The sequence below is a fragment of the Poeciliopsis prolifica genome, unplaced genomic scaffold, assembly GCF_027474105.1.
Source record: "Poeciliopsis prolifica strain line A6 unplaced genomic scaffold, Auburn_PproV2 SCAFFOLD114, whole genome shotgun sequence".
Lineage (NCBI taxonomy): Eukaryota > Metazoa > Chordata > Actinopteri > Cyprinodontiformes > Poeciliidae > Poeciliopsis > Poeciliopsis prolifica.
In genome coordinates this window covers 495,901-514,181 of record NW_026562489.1, presented here as the reverse complement: position 1 = coordinate 514,181, position 18,281 = coordinate 495,901, and the positions used below count along the sequence as shown (strand labels likewise).

At 37.4% G+C, this 18,281-nt stretch overlaps 1 protein-coding gene across 1 annotated transcript in view; it reads left to right on the top strand.

Annotated features, from left to right (window-relative positions):
- Positions 1-420: 420 nt before the first annotated feature.
- LOC129354642 (glutamate receptor-interacting protein 2-like) overlaps positions 421-18,281 on the top strand; it is a 90,242-nt gene continuing 72,381 nt past the window's right edge. Inside the window, 1 exon segment of the mRNA XM_055024086.1 lies at positions 421-602. Within this exon segment, the coding sequence (XP_054880061.1) occupies positions 455-602 (148 nt within the window). The 5' untranslated portion in view covers positions 421-454.

Below are 18,281 nucleotides of genomic sequence, written 5' to 3'. Positions count from 1 at the left end.
GCAGTGGGGAGCTGTACTGTTGTGCACAGAGAGAGTGAGGGGAAGGGAAGGAGGTGCGTGAGTGAATGTGCAGTCTCTTCCTCTCCCTCTTTTCATTCGTTTCTCTCAGTATCTCACTTCTCTCATCATTTCGATCATCAGATTTTCTGGAAGCAGAGAGAAGAAAAGGTAAACAAAGATCAAGACTGAAGATGTCTAAATGAGAGGGATGTAAAATCGGACGCTGTAGTGGAACAAGAGGGAAAACTTAAAACGCTGGACTGTGGAGAGAAAGAAGAACCAGGAAAAAGGGAGAGAAGGGATTTAGGTAATGCATAAGAGAAAGAAGGAACTAGTGAAGCCAAGATATTATAGCTAACAGAAGAGACAATAGGACAAGAGAGACATCCACAAACAAGAAGAGAAGAGGATCTAAAGACATCAGGAGGGACTTTGGGAAACTTAGTTGTCCAGGATGGATAAAGTGGAACGTGTAATGAAGATGGTGAAGAGGATGTCACCCAGAAAGAAGAGGAGAGAAGGAGGAAGAGGAGGACCGGGGGAGCTGGAGAGTCCGGACACGCTGTGCGATGAACTGTGTCGATTCAACCTCTGCATCTCTGGTGAGTCTGCAGCTCCACATGTGCCTCGGTGAAGTTGATCTCTCTGGGCTTGCAGCTAGTAGATTACTTTTCTGTCTTTGTTGTTGTTCTGTCTCCTAACTTATTGGGGACAGAAATAAGCGAGGGGACAGAAACCCCCATCTGATTTCTTAAGATGTTTAAGGTGCTGAAAGCTGAAATCTTTCCTGTGCCGTCGCAGCAGCTTGTCAATATCTCTGCATGTAATAAATCATAGTTTATGATCCATTAAATTGTCTTCAAGTTTCACTTAAATATGGTGCATCCATTGTTACTCATTCATGGAGTCGACAATCGGAGATTTGTTGCAGTTTATAAAGGATGTGGTTTACTTCACTAAGACATATTTAAACCTGGAATTAACCTCCTTTTATATTTATGGACCAATGTTGCTGATCTCAAACATGGGATTAGTTCAACCAGAGTGAATTTAGTCACGTTGGTCATTAACATGTTTTGTACATTTTTGATTTGGAGCCCCATAAGGAACATGGAGGATTTATTTTTCTTTAGCGTCCCTCACAAAACTTTTTCTTTCTCTTGCAATAATGTACTGATCAGTTCATAATTGAATACTGTAAACCTTTCTTATGGTTTTTCCATGTATGTTAATATCTCGTAGTGAAATATCTGAAGTTTTATATCTTTGTCTTTAGGATAGAAAGGCACCACAAACCTGTGATATAAACAGAAACTTTCCATATATAAGAAACGGACATAAACATGCAGTGAATAAATTAATTTTCAATCAATTTTGGGCACCAAGAGTCAAGAATTTTCACTGAGGCTCCTTGTATGTATACATATTTGAAATTTTAAATTAACATTTGTGATTGTATACAAAAAGACAAGCAAATATTGTCACATGTAGAAACGTCCCCTGTAGGGCAAACATCAGTGAAGATTTTCTGCACTTTTAACCAAAACATTTCTTTGATGCTTCAAATGACTGATTATTATGAAATATTGTTGAATTTTTGACAGAATTATGTTTTCCACTCTGCTATTCTCTTTTATTGTACTTTTTTAAGTGATGCTCTAAAGCAAGTTGGAGTCTCCATGTAACACAACATGTAGAAATCAGCATCAGTCTCTCCTCTCATTGCTTACTGATGCTGATAGATGCTCATTGAGATGCATTTCCCTTATGGCCATCTCTTGGAAATCGCACTATAAGAGAGGTTTGTGTGAATAGAAGCACCTTTTTGTGAAATTTGTTTTTTGTGAGGCAAGAAAAGAAGAGGATTTGTTTACCTGTATGTTTCTTATATTTGTTAAACTATATTCAGCTTGTGTCTTTTTGGATTTGTCAGCCTTTAACTTTGTGTAAGTTACCTTTCATTATTAAGTACATTTATTTTTGCTTCACTTCTGCCTCCCTTTGCCTGCATTTGGTCCTCCCTAACTACCACCATATTTATGACACTTGTCTGGTGTTAGGAACCCAGACTGATATAAAAGCCTTTTGCCTTATTATTTTTTGTATCTTTTCCTTGTCTGGTCCTGATGCTGCTGGAGATGCAATCATGAAAAGATTGTTGCTTGAATTACTGGAAAGAGAGGCAGCGCTGTTTCCACTCTTCTTATGTTTTCTGTTGTTGTGTGGTGCACTTTCCACAACATGATGCATATTTTCATATTCCAGAACCCTTCATAAACCAAAAGTAGCACCTATATCTGGTTTGGGAATGTGACAAATCATTTAGTTTGTTGTTCGTTAAGCTAAAAGAAGCATATTTAGCCTGAACTACATCTAAAAATAAGGACAAATAACTGTATCTGCAATCGATGGGTAATTCTTACAATTAAACATTGAACATCTTTTCACGTTGTTGCAATTTGGTGGCATATATATATATGCCACCAAATATATATATATATATATATATATATATATATATATATATATATATATATATATATATATATATATGCAAATTGCTTTGATTTGCATCTGTATGCTGTTTCTGTATTGCATCTGTATTTGACTGATAAAACAAGCACCCAGCTGTTAATAAAAGCTGACGGTGGGCCTGATTGGGCCCCCGGGCCTCAGGTTTGACACACATGCTCTATCACAGTGAACTCTGATTTGCTTGTAGACTCAACTTTTACCATCTAAACTTCATAACTATGTTGAAGTCAAACCCAAAGCTTTATGAAGAAATCTGTGAAATCTTTGCATATATTGAAAAGTTTTTCCTCTTTTCAAATAGATATTTTCAATATTCAAATTTTATATACATATTAATTTAGTGGAGCTACATAATTACCTCTCAGCTGATTTACATGTTGCTGGGTACCTCATGTTCTTCAAAGACTTCTTTTTTTGACCGGGTTCTGCTTTTTTTGTTTATTTTTCAAGTTGCTTTGATCGTGCAAAAACAGCTGCACTTAAAAAAAATAAAAGTGAATCTGGGACAAAATTCATAGATGTAGTGTTATGGGTGAGAGAGGAATGTACGAACTTTCTCACTTTCAATCTCCCGTTTATTTACTCTTATTAAATCTTTCTAATCACTTGTCGGTTATCTAACAGCTTTACGTCAAAGAGCTTCACACAACAGGAGTTATAATCTACACAAGGAAACGGGTCATTGGCTGGTTCTGGAAAAACACCATGAATTACATCCCAATCAGTACAAAGATTGTATCAAACCCATTGATGTAAAAACTGGCTGTCAAAGGGAAGATTTTAGTTTGGTAGAAGTTACAATTTCAAAAGACATATTTTACAAAAAGTCATTTTAGTTTAGTCACACGTGCATTCCAATTGATTCTAGTCATTAAACATTAAATTATGCTCAATTATTCAAAATAGTTTTAAAAGTTTTCTGTCGGAGGAAACCCAGCAGCTGCTTGGTAGATTCAAAGGTTAAAACACGAGACAGAAAAGCTCCTTGGAGAGAGCGTTGGTTAAAGACATTTCCTTTTAGCGTGTGTCTATTGGCTTCGACAGATTCAACCGGCTGTATAATGTTTACATCTCATAAATCAGTACATCTGGTTTGTACTGATGTACTGGTTGTCAGACGAGGTCAGGCAGTATCCTCTGTGACTGATGTCTGCAGATGAAATGGTAATCAGACATGGGAATAAAGAAAATCTGGAAACATGTTGGAATGTTTTAATATGAAAAGTTCATCATTTCATTTGGTAACTTGATAAATAATTTGAATAAGTTGTTCTCTTGCTTCTTATACTTACTGCAGAGTTTTAAGCAGGAACTCTTCCAATTTGAACACAAATATAAATATTGGACTGTAACCCTAACCCCCATAACACTAACCCTAACCCCTAACCAGACTGATTGGATCAGCAAAAAACCTGCACGGCCTCTTGGAAAGTAATTTTTGCAACCTGAGTTTTTTAAACAGGCAGGAGTTTTTAAAGATTATGAACAAACAGTAGCCAAGCATCTGCTGGAGTTCAGGCAGAGCACAGATTAGCACCAGATATTGAGACTTGGGTTTAGTCAAAGATCCCAAATACTCTGAATTTAAAATATCTTCATCTTCATTGGAAGCAGCATGGAACATCTCTGAATAAAAATAATTCAGTTTGGTGAAATCAGATAATTGAATTCCTTAAGGAAAGGATTTTAAACCTCCCAGTAAATGCATATTTTTTATTTATTCACTGGTATGAATGCTACTTGTCATGTAGTAATGTCCTGCAGGACATTCAGTCTTCTATTTATTAGCTGATAACAGTTTAGCTGCACTTAAACAAAGGTATTTTTCTGGCTAAAAGAGAAAACGTTGCAGGCCAACCAGGAGAAGTAGGTGTCAAGAGGCCTATTTTGAGTTTATTATAGTAAAATATAGCACTTCTGGGAAGTGGAAACAAGAACATACCTTTTCAACCGACTCTCTTCTGAAAAGTATTAAGGGGCAATGAGGTGCCATGAAAGCAATTGCTTATATCCTGAGAAAACTAAAACCAATCTCCAGTCATCTTGTACACGTTCACTTGAGAGCACTTTACTCTGGTTACACGACTTTGCCTTTTGTTTGATTGTTCTTTTGTTTCTCTTCTTTGAACAGTTTTCCAGAATGAATAGTGACAGACCAAGACCTCTTAATTGGTCTGTGGTCTCTCTGGACGCTTGGGGCCCGTTGAGGCTTTTTTGTTTGAGGCTTTTCAACTCTGACAAACACAATATATCAAAGGGGTCAACTTCAAATACAGGGGGGAAAAATAACTTCACAAAGCCGTGCTGACTGTAGAGTAGAAAATATATTCCACATTTGAAGTCCAAAAAATCCAAAACTTGAGTTGGTGTTCCTCGTTAAGTGCAGCTAGTCAGACGCTCTTCTACTGACAGATGGTGACAGCCACATGGTGACAGCCGCCTTTTACTGTAACATCAGTGCAGAAAAGCCCTGAACTCCATGCAATATCTTTAAACACTCAGGGCGTGTAAGAATCTCACTGTTGGGCATTAAACGTATCAGGTGCCAAACAACTAAGTGAATGAAAATACCACAGAATCCTGGAAGCACATGGCAGCACCTGGTTTGAGACAAAACATGATGGCTCCCTGCTGAAAGTTAACATCAAAAATGCTGAACATTTTAACTCTGAATAAGAATAATGATTGTGTGGCCTGGAGCAATCTCTCAAATTAACCTCAGGCAAACTGCTTGAAAGCAAAGCAAGAGACAGCAGTGACTCAGAATAAGCTCTTCGTGCTGGGGGAAGAAACTTATTCAATAAGCCACTCTACATGCTGACGCCTACAAGAAATGGACTGGGCTTTAATGCAGAAACATGTGATACGTTGCTTTTAGTCCTTTAAACTCCACTTGCTGTTTAAACCTTATAAAAAATGTTTTGAGGAGTCTTTACACACGTTTCTTTAGTGTAAATAATTTTACAACTTGAAAACTCAGTTCCTTTACAAGTTATAATCCTTGTGAAATTATTTTCTTCGTAAAATCTTTAAAAAAAATAAATAAAAAATCAGCATCTATCAAAAATTTTATCAGAAACTTCCAACTGATCTATCGATTATCGTCTTTTAAAAATAGACAGGGCCGCGTTGAGATTTTGGATTGTCTCCAATATCCTTTCAATAAGCTCAGCTCTAGTGGATTTGATCATTTATAGAATCTATATTCTTGTATCATCAGGAGATAATGAGAGATATTATTTTAATGGAATGAGCAGAGATAAAAAGTAGCTGTCAGGGACAAACTGCAATATTTTTATGATAAAACAGACAAAACAGGAAAAATAGAAAGCAGTATGAATTTTTGCTTTGAACAGATTTGAGTTTATTTACTGATTGTTGCTATTTTTACTGCTGAAGTGACCTAGATTTTGCTTTGGGGATCAACACGGCTCATCATATCTTGATCTTTTTGCTACATCACCACCAGGACTGAGTCGGTTGAAACATCGACTTTAAACAAACCGAGAAGCTGCTGCCACATGTTGTTGACATTTCCATGATGCCTGACTATGTTTTCCATCCTGTTATAAGTGTCTCATTGGTTTGAGGTTTGGAAATCATAAGGATAGTTAGTTTTGGTATGACTAACTATACCTCGGTGTCTGTATTCTCCACCCCCTCTCCTCTTATGGGTTCTTCCGTTGGCTCTCTGCTTCTCCTTGTTCTTTCTCTCATGCACTTTGACCTCAATAACTGCAGACGTGTGTGGGTGGATGGATCACCAGACCCGTTTAAATCTTTTTATGAATGTGTTGTACATTTGTAATACACAGACAGCGTATCAAAAACATTTTGAACTTTATGCATTTTATGGCACAAATTGAGATTATTGGATTAATCAAAAATATTCTTTATTTTTGGTAAATCTACAATCATTGTCTTTAAAGGTAAAATCTGGTACTTTATTTATTTTCATTGATTATTTTATTGATTAATTGTATAATAATCTTGTTCTACAGTCTAGTATTTAGCTTTTTTCTCCCTTGTTGTTTCTTGAGATTTTGAGACTTTAGTTTTAAAACCCAAATTTTGCAGACATAGTGCTCGGTACGGTATGAACTCATTCCTCTTAAAGATGAGCCTGCTGCACAGAATACTGAAATCTGATATATAGTTCAGCTGAAAGAGAGAGAGAATACGTTTTGAACTAAATCTGTCCTGCAGTTGGAGTTTGTTATATAACATTACTTGTCACTGTTTTGGGGGTTTTTCTCGACTGGACGTGTTTTGGATGGATTTGTCATTTAATTAAACACTCACCACAAACTCTTAGATGGAAAGGCCAATTGCCTGCATGGGTGCTTGACAGGACTGATGCACATTGTGGAGCCTCAACAGTGAGGCTATTTTTCAGTTCTCAGAAAAATAACAATATAGAAATATAAATGACTCACCAGTTTATGACACTAAAATGGGAATTTGCTTCCATTCCAAACTGTTTGGGTCAAACTGTAGATAGACTGGAGGAGACCTATGATAATAAGCCGAACCAGCTTGAAACCATAAAAAAAATCTAATTTGAATCAAAACATAAAATATTTTGATTCAAGCCAAAGATTTGATAATTATAAATGTGCTAAAAGCATTTTCAGCACACTCTGGGAGAGCAAAAATATTCTCCCAGCTAAATTGTAGGCCTGCCATCTGCTGACCATAATACTGTATTTCCTCTCATTTGATTTGCCAGATAAATTGTCAATTTGCTTCTCCTTTGAAAGCCATCCGATCAGATTGCTTGGCTCATTTAACCTCCTGTGCAGAGACAGATGGAGTCGAGCCCAACTGATTTCACTGTGGAGGTTGAGGGGTGCAGCTGGAAGATCTGGAAAGCTCTCAGCGATTACTTATTTTGATACCTCTGCTATAATAGCGTCTGTGTTGCATCATTGGAGGTTGATTGCAAATGTAATTCATCTTTTTGCATTTTAAAAGACACTCTCTGAACGTGGAGCTGATAGATGTATAAATACCAGGGTCAGTTATGAAGGAATCAGTTGTAGGTAATGTCACAAAATCATATCATAGAATATCATAATAGTTGATAATTACACTTACCGTTTCCTGCTGTATGCGCAACAACTGTAGGAATCAGCCTGAAGTTTCATAGTATTTTTGTTCCAAAGTTTCAGGGATTTTATAAAAGCCGACGCTGCGTAAGTAAAGGGTCTGGAGATCCATGTTGTGTCCAAAGCTGTAGAGTAAAGTGTGTGGTAAAACATTTGTTCTTTTTAACATAATCCTCCACAGTTCCTGTTGTATGTCAGGCATTGTGTGAAAGGATTAAGAAGTGCAGCTTAGTTCCACAAAACTATAAATGTTTGAACAAAGTAAAGCTAACCTCTGCTACACAAAACATTCATTTCTGTATTGTGGCTCTTTGCACCTTGAACTGAGAGCCGTGTCCTTCTCGCTTTGCCTTTCTTGCTTTGTCAGTTGTTTTTCTTTACTCTGTAGTCAGTCTGTTATTTTAACAGCCTGTCCACCATATTTCTGGGCTTAGCAGCTAAAGATCAGACATTTGAAGGATGCGTTCTCTATCCTGACGCTGTCAGGGACTCATGTTCTGCACATAGGCAACATATTTTATTGAAGAAATAAATATGAATGTGTGTTTCAGTCTTTGTCATGTTAAACTCACTGATCATAAAACCCACATGGAAGCCAAAATGTGACTTCCACGATTGAAAACTAATTTCTGCACCATGCAACAGCAAACTTTGACAAATAAAGTAAGATCTATATTTCACAGAAAACTTGGCTTACAAAACTAAAGGTATACAAGAAACGTCTTTATCAATTTTAACCCCTTGTGTGATTTAGACAAATACCACTTAGAAAAACAAACAGGTTTTAGGTCCAAACTCTAAATACATTGACTAAATTTTGCTGTTTTTGATATTAATTCAGAAATGTTGAACTCTCCAGATTCTCTGGCAATTTTCATGCTAAAACATTTTGCACGTTTAAAAACAGCAGAGTAACAATGAGAAAGGAGGGAAACTAAATTCGAGAACACCTTTTAGCTCTGAGTTTAATCCCTCAGTGAAAACAAAAGCTGAAGAAAATCCTCCACTTTCCTCCTTGATGTTTTTCTTTCACGCCTTCGTCACTGGATCAAACATTTCCTTTCAAATTGACCTCAAATTGTATTTTCCTGAAGATTATTTTGTATTACTGACCTTTTTGAGAAAGTTACAATGTCACTTTTTGAGTGTTTTGTTAGTCACTGGTATATATTCATAACCTTATGCCAATTTTTGAAAAGTTATATTTTTTGTTTGATTCTTGATGTGCGAAACAAGAAAGACGTTTTTTGGATGAGTTTTGACATTTTGAAGACAATGCTTATAAGTTATTCATTGCACTATGACACATTTTTCAGAAACTGGAAAAAAATTTCTGCGAGCACACAGCTTTTTATTTTATCCTATAAATAATCATCTTACTGTAAGATAATAAGCCCTAACTGCCAGTTAGTGATCAAAGAGAGTCATGAATGTCGGATGAAGCATGAATCTAAAAAGAGGAGCTCCCTGGCATTTCAAGAACCACACTTAATAATTTACAAATAGGTGGGAAGTAGAATGGTTGTTTTGTGGTTTAAAACATTCTTTTATCTGTCATTGTGTCTATTCGTTAGCGCTGTGTTTCCAGCTCATGGTGTAAATGAAAAGCCAACCTCGACAGAGGCTCTTCATGATGTGAGATGAAACATCTGGATGAAACCTTTGCCCTGGTTTTCACAGGTTTCCCAGTTGCACCCCAGGCTTCTGGTGTCTGAACCTCTGACCGTTCTTCTCTTTCCTGGCATTAAAAGCAGAAGGAAAATGATGGCTGCTGTTGCATTCCAGGACACAAACAGCAGTGGGCGCTGTTGTGTTTGGTTGCACAGTTGCTTAAACGCCAACACAAGTTTAGAAAAGGCAGGAGAAATGAAACAGACTGAAAATTAAATGTCAGAAAAACAATTTAAAGAATCGACTGAACTCAAAAATATAGTGATTTTAATTTAGGATAAAGGGCAAACATGGATTGTAAAGAGAACAAATGGTGCTTCTGACCGCAAGTTATTATGTTCAGTCTGCTAAGCTCTGTGTTTATTTAAAATTCAAAGTTTCTATTATTGTTTATTATTTATATTTTATCCCTGCCTGATATTTATTCACCAGATTGATCTGTAAATGATTGTGCAGATTTTATTGTTATTTATCTGCCTTTTTAATTCAGTGTGACTCTATAACTAATTTGGTTTTGTTGTGAAGCTGTAGAGTGAACACTGATCAGTAGCTCATCTTTGACTTCACCATGTGTAGAGTTGATTTATTGTGGGTTAAAGCCCTTGAGGATAATACCTTATTACTCTGAAAATGTTCCATGAAAACCTAAACACTGAAATGCAAATACGTGTCTGTAAAATGTTCATACATGCAAACAACATAGTTTGCGCCGCACTCTGTTGTATTTTTTTGTCTGGTTCCATCATCGCTTGCACTCCAGCCAGACACCGCTTGCATGAGGTTCAAAGTCAGCTTTTCCTTCTGCAGGCCAACCTTCACAGCTCTGTCACTGTCCTGCTATTTGGTTCAAATAAGCAACAGAAGTGGATCAATTTCAACCTTCTTGTCGTTTCAGAAATCACACAGGTCAGGGAATACTGATGTACTGGACCAACAGACAGACAAAACACAGGAGAGCTTTCTGTTTGACACGGCTCAGGCATGGATGGATGCGGAGGATGAGCAATTAGCTTACAACAAGTTTATTTATTGGACAGACTTCTTCTGGTCTAACAAGTAAAGGTCAGGTCTAGGTGTCCCAATCCAGCTTGTGAGACGGTTCTGGTTCTCAGAAGGCAGCTGGAGGAGGTGAGTCAGTCTTACAAAGTGCATAAACGTCCCTGAGGAATTCCTGTAGAGCCCACAACAACCTGACGCCATGCAGGAGGAAGATCCATGCTTCCTCCAGCAATAAACTAACTTTCAGATTTAAATTTAAAAAAATTCTATGCATAGCCATAATGATGCATGATGACATGCATAAATATACAAATTTCATAAATAAAGCTAGTATTTTGACATCATCTGGTCTGTCTTGGTGAATTATTTTGAAAGTACAGATCCTGTGCTCTTGCATTTGTGGAGTAGTGGAAGATATGAAGATTGACTTCACACAATAATAGCATGAGTTCTAATTTTGGCTGATGAGCTCTGACCATCACACCTGACCGATGCAGCATGACAAAGGGCTGCTGATGGTCAGGTGTGATGGTCAGAGCTCAGCAGCAGGTGTGATCATGTCAGGTAGATTCCATGTTGCACCTCAGGGCGACACAGAAACATTTATATGTCATAGTTCCACAATAAGCCTAGGGCCAATAGATGATGGCTCTTTGTGCTTCCAGAGTGTTTTCATACTGTGAATCAAAGGGGCGTGGCTTACTACTCAGCCTTTACCTGAACTATGAGTCAGGTGGGATATCCCCAGGAGAAAATCGCCAAAGGGAAAATGTGTATGCCTTGATCTTATTACAGACATTTCAATTCCATTCAGTGCTTTAAATACAAGCAAAGTTTTTGTGCACCATCCTCAACATGTTTCTGTATCTGCATCAAATCCAGCTGAGGAACATTTTCCCAGATCAGACAGGTTCTTAATACCATCCGGTGCCTCCACTGACTCCTGCTGCTTCTGCAGCTGGATCCGCTTTGCATCGTAGCATCATGTCTCGTTTGCTCTGTAGTCGCACGTTACCTCTTACTCTTCATAGCGGCAGGACTTTGGCTGCATTCACACTGCAGCCTGAAGTGACCCAATTGCAATTTTTTATTTTTTTGACAATGTGTGACCTGTATCCGATTTTTTTATGACAGTTTGAACAGCACAGGTTGGATTCTTGTCGAACGTGATCCATATCCGATATGTATCCGATTCAAATGCGACCTCACGTTCAGGTCGCGTTCATCTGAATTGAACGTCGCTGAGACTCAACAAATATCACTACTCTACATCTTGATACAACAACCATGACTGAACATATGAGAATTAAGATTTTAATTTGCAGCTTCGGTCTAGAAAAATTCAAACATGTAAGGCCCAGTTCATCCAAAGTAGATCAGGAACATGAAATGAAATCTGCCATTCAAAAATAACGATGCAGTCCAAATAACTGCAAATCAGAAAAAATGTTTACCTAAATTACTCAGCTTTTTTTTGTTGTTTTTTTTTGCTGTTTTGTTACTGTGTGCCACATTTTTGCCTGTGAGCTGCTGGTAACTATAATTTCCTGAGGAGTCTTCCCAAGGGATCAATAAAGTCAAGTCTAAGTCTAAGTCTCTCTAAGGAAAATGAGTGAGGTTCAATAGTTGTTTTGTGAGTGATGGATGCAAAGTGAGAAAAGTATTTTGGCTGTTAATAAAAACGAAGGAGAACGCCAGTGGCTGAGTGGTTAGTTCCTGTATTAAATAGAGAGATTTATGTATCTTGGTGATGTCATCATATTGATGACAGAAGAATGAACTGGAGGTTTCTGGATTTTTGGCAATGAATATGAGAATGTGATCTTTGGAGCCAAGTGGCATCAGGACCCGGCCTCGTGTGTACGTGTGCGTGTGCGCGTGCGTGTGTGTGCGTGCGCGTGCGTGTGTGTGTGTGTGTGTGTGTGTGTGGGTGTGTGTGTGTGTGTATGTGTGTGTGTGGTGTGTGTGGGTGTGTGTGTGTGTGTGTGTGCGTGTGTGTGTGTGTGTGTGTGTGTGTGTGTGTGTGTGTGGTGTGTGTGTGTGTGTGTGTGTGTGTGTGTGTGACGGAGAGACTCTTTCCCTGGACAGAGGATCTCTGCGGGAGTGTGTGACCCACCTGCTGTGGTCTCCACACCTGACTGCAGTCGGCTCACACGCTGGGGATTTAAGGAGCTGTCAGGTCGTTCTGGGTGGAGTCGTACCACAGTGTGACTTCTCCAAGTAATAATTCAAAATAATTGAGCTCCTCCAATGTGACAGAGCTTCTCAAGTAATAGTTGAGAAGCTCTGTCACATTGGAGGAGCTCGAAATGCACCAAGTTTCTGTTGGTCTGTGTTCAGGGGTTGGGGTGTTTGTTGAGGCTCTAACACACAAGAAGATATCAGGGAAAACTAAACCACACTTTAGAAGAAGAATATACTTCTTAGAGTCAGCGTAGGTAATGTTACCGGGTACATGAATATCAGACACCTGCTGTCTCTCTGACCAGAATAAGCAAAAGATGGATGGTTGAATGGATCATAAAACTGATTGCAGAAAAGTTTCAGTTTGTTCTGTTTTTTCACATGTTGTGTTCTGATCAGTAAATGTGAACCCAGTGTTCGTACTTCCTCTAACTTCTGAAATTGTTTGATAAATCAGATGTGCAACAATGACAGAGGAACAACCTGAGAATATGACAACTTTCAATACACACATATGTAAAATAATGCAACGATGACATTGAAATGTGTAGATTTGTAGCATACAAAAGACACTATAATGTCTCCGGGAACAAGAACCTTCAGCCATGCAGACTGCACCAGGATGTAAAGAGACAAAACACAAGGAGTTCATAAACACACTCCTGACGCAAAATAGTACAGTTTTCAGGGCACTCACCTCTGTAAGAGACTGTAAACAGTCAGTCAGCATTCCAAGGCTTTTAGGATTTATTTTTACCATCAAACCCTCTCAGAGATTAGCACTACAAAATCTGAACAAAAAGAACAGTGAGTGGAGGCATGGAGGCTTAGTGGGACGGGGGGTGAATGATGTTTTTTTTTTTTTGAGCAGATGTATTTTTAGGAAAAGGAAGGAAAAAGAGCATAAAGAAAATCTGGGAAGAATTTTGGGAACTGGTGGGTAAGTGGTGTGACTAGAATTAAAAATAAATTCAATCATCAACATACAATAAGACATGCAAAATTCAGAAGTGTGTGTGTGTGTGTGTGTGTGTGTGTGTGTGTGTGGGTGTGTGTGTGTGTGTGTGTGTGTGTGTGTGTGTGTGTGTGTGTGGGTGTGTGTGTGTGTGTGTGTGTGTGTGTGTGTGTGTGTGTGTGTGTGTGTGTGTTTCTTTGTGTTTATCAGAGGGAAGGAAACTTGTTGGGTGATGTTGGACAGGAAGGTCCAGCTAATTGTCAAACCTTAGATTTAGGAGGACAAGTGAGTTTTTTTTAATCACTGCGGTGAAACAGTGGGACATATTTTTACTCACAAAATCGCTGACAGGGTCGTAGGAATTTGCCCTATATCACACATTTACTCTTTCATGTGTTAATTAGGCCCACAGCTTTTATTAAAATCCACAACGGATTGTAAAAGGAAGTTTTTGTTGTTTTTTTTTTACCAAGACATGACAATTAGCCTATTAAAAAATAACACTACTGCTTTCCATTTATCACTTTCATTTATATCTAATATTGCAATGGACAGTACATCTGAGGCCACTCAGTTCTTTTGACACAAGTTCCATCAGTAACATGTTACCTTTTATATACCTGCTTCCAAACAGTAGATGTCGCTACAGAGCATATTGCTCTGCATTAAACAATAAGTAGCAGGAAACGAATCTACAGGAAGTACAATTCTTATAACGCCTTTACTCTAACTACACAGCATGACCTTATATATATATATATTTATATATATATTTGTTTACCTCTTAAATAGCAGTAATGTTCAGTAATAAAAGAAACATATTTCATATGTGTAACGTTTATGGCATGCTCTTGTCTAGTAAGGAAAGCCCTTGCTGTTCACTGATAAATAATGCATCTCTCAGAAACTGGCTGAATTTGGTTGTAGAGGAGAGGACATTTCTAACTCTACTAAAAATCAATATTTTTACTCTATGAGTGTTGCATAAACCATGCAGAGGACTGCAGCTCACAGCAGCAGATGTCTGATTTTATTTTATTTTTTTCTGAGAGCCAGTATGTCTAATCTAAGTCACTGTTGCAAAATACTCTGCTTGTGTTTTTAGCCTAGCACATAGTATTAAAATAAAACAACTGGAAACAAAACATGCAAAACCAGCTTTAATTTGTGAGAACGTATAGGATTTATTCAGTCTATAAAATACTTCTGGTAATCTTGATGGTAATCTTTTACCTGCTGTGCAGGCCTGTTTTCAAACTGAACTGAATAACTGCATGTGTTGAGTTGAACAACCATGTTGGCTTTGTGCAATACTCTGCAGACTCTCTCTTGTGATGATTTATTAAACAAGCTCTGGACCATCAGTTGCTGCTCTGCTCATCTGCATTGTTCACTGTGTTCCAGCACAGATTTCAGCTTTTATCTGTCTGCGCTCCTCCTGACACCCACATTAGGATGAATTGGGATTTGATGGCCAAACTACTGGATGACGTAAAGAATAAGAAATGACATGAGAAAAACTGTCACAATTCTTCAGTTTTATGTTTTTCTGCTGTTTCAATAGTTTATGGAAAATGTTTTATATTACGTTAGTAAATATATATAAATATATGTTTTTCTTTTTTGTCATTGGAGACTAAATAATTAAACAAACTGAGAGTAATGTTAACATGGTTCTTTGAACATCTGCAGTCAGTCTTTTGTGAAAATGTGGGAAAGGTTCCTTTGTCACACAGCAGCTATTTGATTAATAATTCTGTCAAACATCCCCAGGAAACCAGAACATGATGTGGTTGCATTCTGCAAAGTGTATCTTCCTTCTTAACTTCTGGAAGAAAAGTTTTTTTTTTTCTTTTTTTACTTCAATGTCTATGTTTTTGGTAAACAAGCAAATATATCATAGCCTGATGGTGTCATGGGATGGAGTATCACTTTAGAGAGAATTTTGAATAATTTTGGTTCTCTTTTCTTATTGAGGACAAAAGTTTTGATTTATCACTAGGAATAACTAAATCGATCTTAACAGCTACAAAAAAAAAATGCTGGGAAATGCGTTCATGTTATGGTGAAGAGAAAGTGCCAATCATCAGTTCTACATAGGATAATATCAGGATATACCAGCTATGAGCACAAGGTGCTTTGGTTTTCATTTGTGGTATTTTTTGTATTTTAATTACTTCTAAGTTTTCTATTATTGTCAATAAGATCTTGCCAAACATGGTTAATGTTTCTGTTGTCATTATCGTTAGAAGAATTTTGCAATTTGTTTATTTCTTGTGTTTAGTTTCTTAATTCTTGATGTCTTTGTATTTTGACTTGATGTCTTCAAATTTACACAAGTCTATTTTTTCTTAATATAAAAACAACACAATTTTGCAATTACAGTGTTGCATTATATAAGAAAGGAAATTAAAATCTAATAAAAATAATAATGTTCATGTGATGAATTATGGCAGAGACGAATGTAACAGTTACATTAAGTATATTCATGATTCAGCCAATCAGAGGAGACGTCAGCATCTTATTCAGGCTTCAAGGCCTACCTGTTTGGAAACGGTTACAAGTGTCTTATTGTCATCCGTCTTTTTTCAGAAAAGTTTCAACTCGCATAACTTTTTATGAACGGTGATGCTGTGGAGGCAGCTGCTTATTGTCTGAAGAAACAAAAACAAATCATCCTCCTGCTACTTCCTGTTGTCTTCTTCATCTTTTCCGTCTGTAGTAACATCCAGATTTTCATCACCTGACCCGTGTGATGCAAAAAAGTTTCCATTGTAGTTTTGATAGAACGACCTCATCCTAGTGCAAAACCTTTTTATCAAAACACGTTTGGTTTTTATTTTTGTGTTTTGTTTTGTTTTCAAAACTGTCGTGCTTTGGTTAAGAAAATAATTTTCATAAATGAATCAGATCTCATAATTTCTCCAATCTTTGGCCTTTTGTCATCACGGTTTTTCTGCAGAGCAGTCGGCTGCCACTCTTTTAATTTTGCATAGATGAATATTTTTACTTTACTTGGACATGTTAAATCCTGGAACTGAAAAAAATTACTTTCTCTACACTATGGTTGAATACATTTTGAAGAAAAGCTTTTTCCTTAAAGTTTTCAGATTCTTCTCATTTTCATTTCTTCGACTCTTTGCCTCCACGTTCCCTTTCAGCCTCCTCAGTATCACATTTTGTGAGTCCTGATCTCATGTAGGCAGATGTGTGGGAGTATTTTTTTGCCAGCAATTTTCTGAGGTTGTGCATGCAGCTGATAAACAATGTTAGTTTTTTTTTCTGAGATAAAAATGCCGCCATAAACTTGCTGCTTTGCATTTTAATGCATTTGGTCTCTATGTGAATTCCAGCATACGGTTTATGGAAATACACACATGTTGAAACAGTTTTGTCAGTATGTAGGTGTTGTTAGTCATGAAGTTAGATAAAATCTTAAGCAAAGTATTGGTGGATTGATCTGCCACATGCTGCTCTTTGAGTTTATTTAGTTTAACTTAATGTTTGTACAAATTGTTTTCACTATAAGTAATAAGGAAGTAAAGATCTTTTTTGCACCCAACTTAGGAGTCAGTTTTCATTACATATCGCAAATATTACTTACTTTCCAACTGTTTGTGCAACAGATCAAAACCTGATAGATTCTTGTCATATTTCAGCAAAGATGTGAAAATGTCACTCAGAAGAAAAATAAATACTGTACCTAAAATAGTCTTGTGGGTGTAGGCTGACTGGATCCCCGTAAGACTAAGCTGACTCCTTCACAGCTGAGTCTTCCCCAAGACTCTGCCAGAACCGGGACATTTTCAAATGCTCAACTGATTTCACTCAATTCTAGAAGACACTTGTCCTCTCTGTTCACTCGCTGTTTGTCATCATGTCATTTTCCTCCAGCTCTCTCTGGATCATCTGTTCCTCCCATCTTCCTCGCTTCTGTAATGTTCATCCCCAAAGATGCTTTCCCAGATCTGCCACTGCTTTATTCACCTTTTTATTATTTTCTTTGTAACTCTTTAGTCGACCCTCTTGTTCCTTTTTAATAATCAAAAGTTCTGCAATATTTTTCTCCTTGTTTTGCTTCTCATTCCTACCATCTACTTTTTACCTACACTTTCCATATTTCCCCCCAAGCTTCCTTCACTCTCCTCCACTTTCTGCTCCTCTTTCAAATATCCCATCCTACTCCTTCACCTCCTAATTTTTCTCTTTTCTCCCTCCACTGAGCTCAGGCATTTGCAGCTTTGATCTCTCTGTCATTTAAAAAAAATCCACTCTATCCTCTGAACTCAGCCACCATGACAGTTTGAGAGAGGGAGACCTTTCCAGGTACGGAGGAGGAAGGTGAGAGAGTTTGAGTGGTGGATCATAAGATTTGAAGCGATGAATTGGAGTAAGACGGGTTAAACTGAGAGGGAAGGAGTCCTTAATGAGGTTTGCCTTGGGGTTGAGACAATTATGGAGTGAAAGAGAAAAAGCTGAATTCTTGTTGTGCTGATGAAATTGAATTCAGTTGAATCATTGAAAGCCTGCACTGGATTACTCTTTATTCACAAAAAGCCACATTTGGCTTTTTGTGGATATTGTGGATATTGTGGTGATATTACTGAAGTTTGATACACAGAAACTGTTTGGGTAAAAGGTAAAAATAATTTCAATATTTATTTATTTTTTTTATCTCCAAGACTGAAATTTTTTGCAGATGAACATTTTAAGTTGTGGTTTGTCCACATTGCAGATAATCAGTGTTTGCCATTGCCAGTCCATTTCAGCTGATCAATCAGTTGATTCTTTTGACTAATTAAAATGCAAAATCTCAGCTTGCTGAGTGA